The 11,047-nt window shown below is 43.6% G+C and overlaps 1 protein-coding gene across 2 annotated transcripts; it reads right to left on the bottom strand.

The window, feature by feature from the left end:
• Positions 1 to 232: 232 nt before the first annotated feature.
• On the bottom strand, positions 233 to 9,962 carry EIF2S2 (eukaryotic translation initiation factor 2 subunit beta). Of its 2 annotated transcripts, none has more exons than XM_017735131.1 (9): positions 9,940 to 9,962; positions 6,950 to 7,133; positions 5,936 to 6,039; positions 4,813 to 4,948; positions 4,451 to 4,551; positions 3,896 to 4,044; positions 3,014 to 3,070; positions 2,503 to 2,588; positions 233 to 1,837 (listed from the first exon to the last, which is right to left on the bottom strand). In XM_017735131.1, the coding sequence occupies exons 1-9, from the start codon at positions 9,940 to 9,942 to the stop codon at positions 1,662 to 1,664; spliced, it is 996 nt and encodes a 331-aa protein (XP_017590620.1). In that variant the 5' UTR covers positions 9,943 to 9,962; the 3' UTR covers positions 233 to 1,661. The 2 variants fall into 2 exon arrangements, with proteins under 2 accessions (XP_017590620.1, XP_008632568.2); XM_008634346.2 differs by lacking the exon at positions 9,940 to 9,962 and adding an exon at positions 7,979 to 8,011.
• Positions 9,963 to 11,047: the final 1,085 nt, after the last annotated feature.

Below are 11,047 nucleotides of genomic sequence, written 5' to 3'. Positions count from 1 at the left end.
AGCACTGAAATACAGCACCAGCTCAAGGCCACACTGTATTTTTTTGAAGTATGTTAAAGGTATTTGACCCAGGGAAAAACAAGCATTTTAGAACAAAGTATCATTGTTCTTCAACTATTTCAGGGTGTCCCACCAGCAAGCCACCAGAACAAAAAGGCAACTTGCACTTCTCCAAGGTATTACTCCCAACAGGAGACTCTTTGCTAGAGGAAGAAACAATACAACAATGATGTTACAAGAGGCACTGATCCTGGCTTTATTCACTTTAAGATACATCCAACATTGTTATAGCTCACTTGAAATTCAAAATGCTTTTAAGAAACCAACCATAAAACCTTGATTTTTCACCTTACAGTGCTGTCAAAGTTTTCAAATAGCAAGTGAGTGACTTCCCAGCAGTACTGTGCTCTGTGTTAACATACAAAGGTTAAAACTTAGTAGAAACCCTTCAAGTTGTGGTGTTTGCTTTATTGCCTTCAGAAGGACCAGTTCCTCTGTGGAGGAGGCTGCTCCCCTGACCTGCAGGGGTGGGTGCCTGGGGCCCTGAGCTGCTGCACCTTTCCCTCCCCCTGGGACATTTTAGCAATCAAGTGACAACTGTCCCCACTTCTGCAACCCAGGGGGGAATTTCACTCCGCATTTGCATCTTTGTACTCCCCAGCTGGAACAATTTCTACACAAAACCCAGCGAGGACAGCACCAGGTGTCCCCTCGAGGTCACTGCCACTGCCAGCAGACGAAGGGCATGGGAAGATCCTGAAGCAAAAAGTGTTAATTTGGAACCCAAATTACTTGGCAGTGTCCCCTGCAAATTCGAGATTTATAGAAGACTGTATTGCAGCCACCATACAATGGCATTTAGACCTACTATTTGTTTTTTGCTGCATTTAGATTCTTTTTAAAGTGATGAAGAGTGCAGGACTTCAGAAATATAAACGTTTCTCTATTAGAAATTGCAAAATTTAGTACTATGACACTATGAAAACTTACAGTACAGTTTATTGATTCTGTGTTAAGATTCAGCATCAATCTGGTGTCTGAACTCTCTCAGAGCTATTTTTGCCTAATTAAGCAGTACCAGCATACCCTGAGCCCCTGTCTGTGCACAATGCACCCACGGCTGTGCAAGCAGGAGCAGGGCTCGTGTTGGCCTGTCAGCCCTGGGACTCTGTGACTGCTTTCTCCGTTTCATGACAGCAGAACTAAAATAAGTCTGTTATGTAAAAGCAAAATAACCTTTATCTTAAAACTTCATTCTGGGTCTTGGACATAGCTCAGTGACATGATCTGCAGAACAACACGCCAACCATTCCCACCAGTGTTGGAAGAGGAAACTGAAGGAAAAATCCAAATCCAAGACACTCACTGTTATAGTATCTTTAATTTATCTCGTGTTTTACAGAAGTCTGAACGGATTAAAAAGCACCTCCTTTCCCATCACGCTCCTTACAGTTGGTAAAATATATTCAATGAGCAAATGTATGTGAACAGCTTGAGGATCTGCATCTTGCAAGGATTTCACAGACCAATCAATCAAAAGCCAAATTTCTTGTCGTTTTTACAGCCTTGCTTTAATACAATGGTAAATCCACTCCGATTGTAAACCTGTCCAGTCCCATCTCCCCAGAACACTTTGCCACCTCCAGTGTTGATTAGCAAACCTAGTTAGCTTTGGCACGGAGCTGTGCTCTCTTGCCTGTGACAGCCTGGAAGCCGGTTTTGATGCTGGCCACGGAGCAGCGGGAGTGGCAGGTCTCGCACTGCAGGAAGTATAACCTGGTGTCCTTCTGCAGGATGGTGTCGGGGGAGCGGCACGTGTGACAGGTGACGTACTCCTCTGCGGGGAAGGAACGGGCGGTTAATCGAGCAGCAGCAGCTGTGCAACAGCTGTCCTGAAAAGCTGTTCAAACACACCTACTACCTCAAAGAGGCTGATGATGAAAACCTAAAAATTGCCCCTGGTTAACAAAGAGGATGTGGTACATCCTGCACTGACACGGGTGTTTGAAAATCAATAACCAGGACAGACTTCCCACTGGTGTTGCCCGGGTTCCTCTGCTGAAGCAGCATTCCCAGCTGTCAGCAACGCTGGTACTGACACAGCACTGAAGCAGGAGCTCTGTGACACATAATCTGAGTCCTCTGCCCAGCAGTGACACACACACACACTGCATCTGTCAATTCATGGGTACAACAGACTACAAAATCAACAATTACTGTTGTTGTCCAGAGTCCTCATCAAAGCCAAGACACGAAACTGAGATGAAAACAAGCAGTTCTCAAATGCTCTGTTTTCCTTGGCACGTTTTAGTGCAGGACTGAGTACAGCCCATGTGGCCTAACCATGGCAGAACCACCTGTATTTGCATTATTCCATGATAAAGGGAAGTTGTGGCTCCTCAGCCTTTTCCATGGTGGGCACACACCTGGGCCATACATGGGCCCCTGGGCATCACAAGGGGCCTGAGAGAAATTTGGAGTGGGAAAAGAGGTTCTACTTACTGATATATCTTCTCAAGACATTTTCTATCTGTTTTTGCTGGAATCTTCCTTTGATTACCAGTTGGTTGTTACCATCTATTGAACCACTAATTGAAAAGAGAAAATTAATTATTTCATTTGCAGGTGTGAAGTGTTAAAACAAATCAGGAACATGAAGCAAGGTAAGGATGTGTTCTTCAAGAAAAGCACAGCCAGAATCACTTTGTGAGGGAAAAAAATGCAAAATTCTGAGGTATTTAGAGCTACTTCCTACAGGAAGTTTTGCCCAGGCACAACCCTCACCTGCTTATCTCATGGGAGTGAACAAGACCATTCCCTAGGACTTGGAAGACTTGGAAAGGAGGACTCTGTACCTCCTCACTAAAATGTTCTCTCCTCAATCACCCAGCACAGCACTGAAGTGCAGGGAACAAAAGCCTCACGTTCCAGCACATGTATAAACATCTAATCCCAAAAATGTTATATTTGATCAATACTGAGCCTAAGCACACCCACAGCCCAGCAGCCTTACCTTGTACCCAATTCTGCCAACAAAAATGCCAGGAGATGTTTTGGCTGACGATGTAATCTAAAAATAAAGTAAGGAAATGTTTAACCTTTCCCTTTCAGAGAAATTTGGTATTTATGCAGGACTGGCAGGGTAAATCCAATTTAAGTTACCAAGTTTCAAAGGGAGCAGTGCCAGAGGGCCTGCACCAAAGAGTACACACACACAATGACTGAGGACATTAGAAACCTCAAGAGTCCACACAAAAAAACCTCCCACCATCCCCACCAAACCAAACTCAAAATTACAGCAACTAGGGAACAGAAGTTTTCTATTAGAGATTTTTCATTCCAACTGTCCCATCCCCTGGAAAAATGTTAGTAGCTACCATTAAAAACTCCCTGGGTTTTCTGGCACATTTATGACACCCATAGATCTGCATTCCCAGAAGTGCTCACAAAGAACAGATCTGTCTTCACAAGACATAATTAAGACATAGATATCTCACTGCAGAAAACAGTGGGAAAACACTACTGGAGTCCACACCATTTACTGAGAGAACAGTATTTGTAGTCAGCTCAAATTAGAAAGAACCTTTCCCACCCTTCTCCTCAAGGCTTGCACATAAGTACCACTGGTGACCCAGCTTGACAGAAGCCAATGAACTCACCAAGTTTCAGCCCAAGAGCCCATGTACCACTTTCGTATTTTAAGTATAAAATTAGAAATTATCTCAATAAATTATTTTCAGAAATATCTTCTCACAGAGCAATGTAATGAGCTCTCTGACTGAAATAGCTTCCACTCCTGGCCACAGCCACTTGCCAGAAAACACTGCTTTCAACACAGGAGCACAGAGCAGTGTATCCATCTGCTATTCCTGGGAAATCCAAAGAGGAAACTTACAATTTGCAGATATCTGTGAAGTTGACAAAAGATGTTTTCTTGGTCCCTACTCTCACAACCTGCGGGGGCTTCATGACAAATTTCCGCTTCTCTCCAGCCACCATGTCCGGGTTCTTTTCCCGCATGATATTAAAAACTCTATTGAGCAACTGCAAAAGAAGGGATTCACACCCACGTGAGCATTTTCCATGTCTCAAAGTACCTCACCTCTAAAAGCCACCTGCAACAGCATTCACAGTGAATATCAGAGTACCTTTGCCTAAGAGCATTTCCCCACCTGCTTCAGAACACACTTAAAACGTTCTGATAAATGCAAAATCCCAACACTGTTTCCCCACGGATTTGCTCTGCCCATGGCAGAGGTGTCTGAACTATGACCAGTATTGCCCCATATGAAAATGACTGCGATAGAAGACATGCTTTGTTAGCTGTCTGCTAATGAGCTTCTGACTGCAAGTCCTTTACTTTGAAGTTAGAAATAGGAAATACGAGCATAAGGCTCTACTGAGGCAGATGAACATAGCAAATATGTTTTAAAAGTCTCTGGAACATTACCTCATCATATGTGTAGTCCCTTTCTGAGCCTGCCCACGCAGGTCCTGACTGAAGGCTAAAAGAAATTCCATCATCTTTTTTGCTATCTTCATCCTCAAATGCTGTAAAGAAAGTTTTTGGGGATTCATTAAGAGACATTCTTTAACCTCATGCTTACATGAAATAAAATTCCACTAAGATGTGGACTCAAGTCTCCTCTGTTTGTCAACAGGGGACACCAGCACTCATGGGAAATTTATACAGTGCTTTTAAAGAACACTTTTCTGACAAACTCTGGAACTAAAAAGGCACTTGAACAGAACTTATTCACATACAAGGTAGAATACATTTCACTTGCAACATCTCACTGAGCTAGGTTATACCTTCATCCTTTTCCATTATCTCATCTTCATCTGGAAACTTCACATTCTTCTTTTTCTTCTTTTTATTGCCCAGCATGATATCAAGGTCATCTTCAGGTTCTACTGTCTCTGGCACATCTCCTTCAATTTTCAATTCCTGCAAAGAAGTAAGGCTGTAGTTTATCCAGTGTTAAACACAGACCTCCACTGCACAGCATCAGAAATAATACCAGCTGCACACTACAGAAGTGAATACGGGTAACATCCACCACAGCCCTGGAACCCAACAGGTAAGAATGGAATTCCAGCATGTTCAAGAGAGCCCTGTACTGCTGCCAGGAGCAGGGCCAGATTTGCACTTTCTGGCTTAACTTCTGGCTAGCCAGGAACAAGGTCAGGCTATACTTAAGGGCAGCAGCCATCTGAGGGCAGGAGGGAACAAAACACCCTTCGTGGCAGGCAGTAAGGGAAAGCAAAGCTGTGCTACTCCAGTTTGCTATCACAGTTCTGCACTCTGAAAGAACACAGAGCAAGTATTTTGTCTTCTGGGCTAGATCAGAGGAACATTTTCTTCCCCAAAAGGCAGAATCTGAAGAGGAGGTTTATACATAACGTAACATTTCTCTGTCCTCTTGCTCTCTGGGCTTGCCAGTTACACTGACATGTGATACAAAAACACTACTTGGAATAAAACTTGAGAAGAGTAAAAATATCTTGTACACCTTCAGGAACACAGCACAGTAGCCAATCCTTTCTAAAGAAAACACCAGAGTGAAAACAGATTTCTTGGCAGATATGTGCACTTTATTTGAAGGGCTGGCCTTTAGAGGACTGTTCTGTGTGTGGCTTCTGACATCCAGTTACCTCTCCAACCCCAAAAGACAACTAACCTTGAGGTTAACCAACCCTTCCTACATACTGCTGAATTATTTGCTCTTTGTGCAGAGCAGGCAGGTTTTTCCACTTCTGGACAAAAAGCCCAGGCAGGAGCAACACGTTCATCAAAAAAAATGAAAGACGCGTAAAGTTTAATTATGAACTGCATTAAGACACAATGACAGACTTGAAACAACTCCTGCACTGCTAAACTCAAGAAAATGAAAGCAAGAGAGTTTTCAGCCATAGTCAAGTTACGTAAACAAACCTTTACACCTTCTTCTGCTTCATCTATATCAAATATCTTTTTTGTTTTTTTCTTCTTTTTCTTTTGATTGAAGAAGTTTAAATCATCCAAGTCATCTGTTGTATCTAAAGAACAAAGGATTGCCTAAAGAAGTGTAACTGTAGAAACAGTTCAGACATTAAGGTTTCTAATTTACATCCAAACCTTTAAAACATTACAGTAAGACATGAGCAACAATCTGTAACCCCTGTGGATATCCTTCAGGTTTTGAAGAGAACATTCCCCGCTGCCCCCAAATACTGTTTTAGTTTCTGCATCTTCTAACTGTGTCTTTTGATTCTTTAAATGTTTCATCTTTCCTTCTGCTGTACAAGATAAATTAGTTACTTTTGTCATTAGATATGCTTGGACAAAAAAAATGACAAGAGAACTGCAGGAGGAAGGTACAGTTTCTTTGGTCTACAGCAGGAGCCAATTTTATCAACAAACGGATTTAAGTTAATGGCAGTCTCTGAATTAGGTAATCTTGAAATGACATTGGCCTCAATTTAAAAAGCAAGATTTTATACACAATCACACACTTACTTCCTGAAAGATTCCAAAGAACACTCTGGTTATAACATTCAGAATTGTCCAAAAACTAGAAACTCCTTTAACCATGTTTCTGTTATTCGCGCTATCGCTTAATTGTTCAAATGATGAAGAGCCATATTTGTGGAATTACTGCAACACCTGCACGTGGAAGATTTAAAACTCCACACTATTTTAGAGAGTCTCTTTCCACTGCCTCACACAAAAGACTGTTTGAGTCAGAAAAATGGAAATTACATTAGCCTCTGGGAACTTGGTGATGTCTGTGAATGTGATGCCAAGCAGGAGAGCAATCTGCCCTCCAAACAAGCAGCACAGATTACTCACAAATCTCCGAACAAACCGCGGCTCTGACATTGTACTCTGGGATGCCAGATTCTCAAAACAGGCCTTGTAGTCTCAAAACAGCACGTTTGAGAGTTTATCTACATGGATTCACTTTACCTTTCTTCCTGCTGTCTTCTTCATCTGCTTCAACATCTTTGTCTTCTGTTGGCTCTGGTTCAACTTCCTTTGTTTCTGATTGCTGAGTCTCTTCCATTTGTGTGTCTCCTCCTCCTTCCTCATCCAGCATGAAGGGCTTCTTCTTTTTCTTCTTCTTCTTGCTCATAGTAGGATCGAAAATCATCTGTAAAAGTCAAGAGTTCCTTAGCAGCTCAATAATCACCCCTCATTTAATACTTATAACACTCTTCCCAAACTGGTCCTCAGCCTCAACCTCAACTGTGTCAATTACAAGGGAAAACTGACAGAGTTCACAGCTTCTGCTACTCTTCCTGTAGTCCAAGTTTCCTGCCATCTACTAATTAGTGCAGCTGAAAATATGTTAAAGCTGTGACTCTCTGACAGACTGGCTACCGTCTCTATTTTATGACCATTGTGGACTCCAATTTTGCAGTAATACAGCACCACCCAACATCAGAAGAAAATTTAACCCCACCAAAGCACACAGTCCAATCACACATCGCTTCCACTTGTGAGACACATTCATTCCCAGATTTATTAAAGGCAAGATTTGCCAACTGTCTTGACAAGAACAGTCTGGATGAGGGGGAAACCTAGAAGGGGCTGGTGATACAGCAAGACCTGCATCAGCTCTGAAAACCGTGAAATGGCAAAGGTCTCATCCTTATCCCTCCCCAGAGGTGAGAAACTGAACCTCAGACACCAAGTGATTAAAAGCTGTTAATGCGCTCTTCAGCCAGCAAAGCAGCTTAATTCCCCTTGCCTGACTGTGAGGAAGGCACTAACCCCAGACTCACTTTTAACCTATTCATCATCTGCAGACCTGAGGGATTTTTTCCAACACATTAAGGCCTTTTGTTTCACTTCAGACACATGCTGACATCCCAGCTGTTGGTCAGTTTGTTACACACATCTGCCTGGACTGTCACACCATAGCATATGTTAAATACAACAATTTTAGAGACTTTTTCCAATGTTTTTTATCCAGTAATGGAAGAATGTTCTCACCGAGTTGTAGTTCACCATCATGAACACCCTCACTCAGGAAAGGACCAGCACTTCACCAAAAAGCAGTTGTCCAACTTCCTGCTCAGCTACACCCTGAAGTCTGCTGGTTGCCCTCTCCCCACAACGGAACCCTTCTTTGCACTTCTCATTCTCCTACACATGCTATTCTTGTGATATTCTTCCCATTTTCTGAAACACACGTTTCATAAAGGCTCTACTAAAGGCAGCAAACTGCTCATATGGGTGTCTGAAGCACAACATCCCCAAAGCCTGCACAAACACGGGACACTGAGGCTTTCAAACTGCTGAAGTGTGTCTTTAGTTGCATACGCTGTGCTGGAATGATCTTCAAAGGAGTTCTGCCAAAGGGCTTTCCTCTGTTGCTTCCTTAGATAGTGGTGTGAATCACACTCCTGTAATGCACAGAAATCACAGTCTGTCCAACTGGTTACACATCTGCTTCCTCCTGGTCCTCCCCAGCCTGCTGGGACAGCAGGAAAGCTGCCTGCATGGACACAGTCCACAGCCTTGGGAACAAGCACAAGTGGCTGACTCATTTCCATGAAGATGCTCTTCAAGACGCTGGAGAGGTTTTTATTCTCTCATGTGAAACAAACCTAAAATCATGCCTCGATCGGATGTAACAGTTTCTAAGAAGGAACCAGCCCCCCTGCCCCAAATCACTCTCTTTGTGAAGGAAAAGACATCTGAACCACCATAAAGGATCTCTTGTGCCTACAGAGACAGAGTGTCTGCAGCCTAACCACACTGAACACACCCAGACAACTCCTGGATGCAGGAGATGGGTTTTCAGCATTAAACCCAGGGGGCCTTGAGCAGGGCCACCCCAGCCAAGCAGGGCAAGCCAGGCTTCTCTGCACACCCAACACCTACTCAGAACACATCACACTCCACAACCTGAGGAGGAGGCCTAAGCCTGAAATATTTTGTTCACCAAGGGCTTCAACAAGTACTCAGCAGGAGCCTTAGGTCACATTTGCTTTAACAAGTCATGACATAAATGAACCAGCCTGATAACCCGGCTGTTCGTGTTCTGGCTTTCTGAGGTAGGTGTTTCCAAGTTTTCTTTATTCCTTTTCTCTGCTCAGCACATTGGCTTAGTCCAAACTTTCTGATACCATTTAAGCTCTGACAAACTACAAAGCTGCAGGTTTTCTACTGAAAGAACTGCAGCCTCCAGTACAAACACAACAAACATGGATGCTTTTCCTGTGTGAAAAAAAGTTAAAAATTCCTGTCCTGTTTCTGCTCTCAGAGCCAAATTCCCATAAGGGGTTTTCTCCTCTGTAGACCACATGGCTCCTTCTCACATCCATCTCCATATAGCTGCTCCTTACTTCAAGTGCCTACACAGTCAAAATCCCAATTTACAGAAAATTAGCAAGTGAACAAACAGACAGGGGGGGAAACACAATCACTTTCATAGACCAAATGCAACTCAAGACTGAAGCCAATGATCCTCTGAACTGCTGTGACAGTGGCAAACGGCAGGGATTCCAACAGAAGTCACAAATAAATCCCATTTCCTTAGTCTGAATAAACACAGGCATGTCTAAGAAGCAGACATCACCCCTGCCCTGATCAAGTTAGTTCAGGTGTCATTACACTACACTGACTTATGTCTATGGTGAGATGCAAAATTACTAAGATCAAGCAGCACTCAAATTTTCTGGCTGCTCAAAGCACAGCACTCTCTAATATTATTGCCTGAAGCTTCACAAAACTGCAGGATTCAAAGAACTTTCAGATCGTCAGTAGGATTATGTACATTTCAGGATTTTTAAAAAACTGAACAGACATTAACAGACTACCTCCCCTCACAAAATAAGCCTGTGCCACCCCTGCTGTGCCTCAGCTCTGGGCACGTTCCCACCAATGAGTTTCATTCACACACAGCTCTGAAAATTTTAAGTTGCAGTTCAACACAACGAAGTTCTTACCATCTATCCCAGTCTTCACGTGTCTTCACTCTCCTCAACTTCACAGGCTTTAAAAAGTTTCACCAACTTTACATCAGTATCAAAGTATTTGGCTCCCAGCAACCAGAGCCACAGAAGTTCTGGAAGGCACCTGCACTCACACTCATACCAAAGCCTGAAGAACAGTGACAGCTCAACTGTGTTATCTGCCATCATCTTTATTCTCTGTCATGCCCAGAGGTGGAACTTCACTGCAGATCCCAGGAATGACCCCAATGTCAAATTAATTCACTGTGCAAGAAAACCAGTTTTACTGAATACAAACTATATTCAAACCAGGACACTCCATGAACTCGTCCCTGGCCCTGTGATCACCTGCATCAGACAGCAGCTGATGCAAGCATTCATGAGTGCAGAGAACAGCCTAGACATGAGAACTGCAGCTCCCATGACACATTTAGGCACAAAAATGCAACGTATTTATTCTAGATGTTAAAGCAGCTGAGTAGGTCAGTCATAGCTCCTACTACAGTAAGTCGTAATTACACCAGTTCTTTATGACGTAGGACAAGCCTGTCTCCAAGGCTTGAGTGACCACCTTGCTCTGAAGGAAACAAGCCACACAGGTATTTAAAACAACACCAGAGAGAACATACAAGGCCAGAAGCAGCCATCTCCTGGATCCAGCCAGGGCAGCTTCCCACGAGCTACACCAGCCTGATAAGCACCTCACACACGGAAAACTTTCCTTTTCCCCATGAGAGCAATGGAAATGAGGCCACTAAAGCTGCCAACGCACGGCACTTAAAACAACTGAAAAATTTTTCAGACACGGATGTATCAACTTCCCTGGTACTGGGCCCAGACTAACACCACCAGATCCGGAAAACGTGAAGTAATTATTTGTTCAGATGTTGCTATTCGGCTCTCAAGGTTAAAACCCAAGCTAGTAAAGCTCCAGGAAACGAGTGGTAACTGCCTAAACGCTGCGTTTCGCTAAACAGCGCAGAACACGATGGAGAATCGGTGGCGGGGCCATCTGTCTCCCTCTCCGGCGTCCCCGTGCCAGGGGCGGGCGCCGGCAGCACACCGGGAGCTCCCGGACAGCTCCAGGCCTTCCCAGGACTCG

The sequence above is a fragment of the Corvus brachyrhynchos genome, unplaced genomic scaffold (genome assembly GCF_000691975.1).
Source record: "Corvus brachyrhynchos isolate BGI_N302 unplaced genomic scaffold, ASM69197v1 scaffold125, whole genome shotgun sequence".
Lineage (NCBI taxonomy): Eukaryota > Metazoa > Chordata > Aves > Passeriformes > Corvidae > Corvus > Corvus brachyrhynchos.
The sequence above is the reverse complement of the archived record's forward strand: the minus strand, read 5'-3'. Positions and strand labels throughout refer to the sequence as shown.

Coding starts and splice junctions, on each gene's coding strand:
- EIF2S2 (XM_008634346.2), bottom strand. CDS start 7,999: ATGATGGTGAACTACAACTCG. Junction 7,134..7,978: donor TGATGGTGAACTACAACTCG/GTGAGAACATTC, acceptor TGACTTTTACAG/ATGATTTTCGATCCTACTAT. Junction 1,838..2,502: donor TGTCTTGAGAAGATATATCA/GTAAGTAGAACC, acceptor CCTTCCCCGCAG/AGGAGTACGTCACCTGTCAC.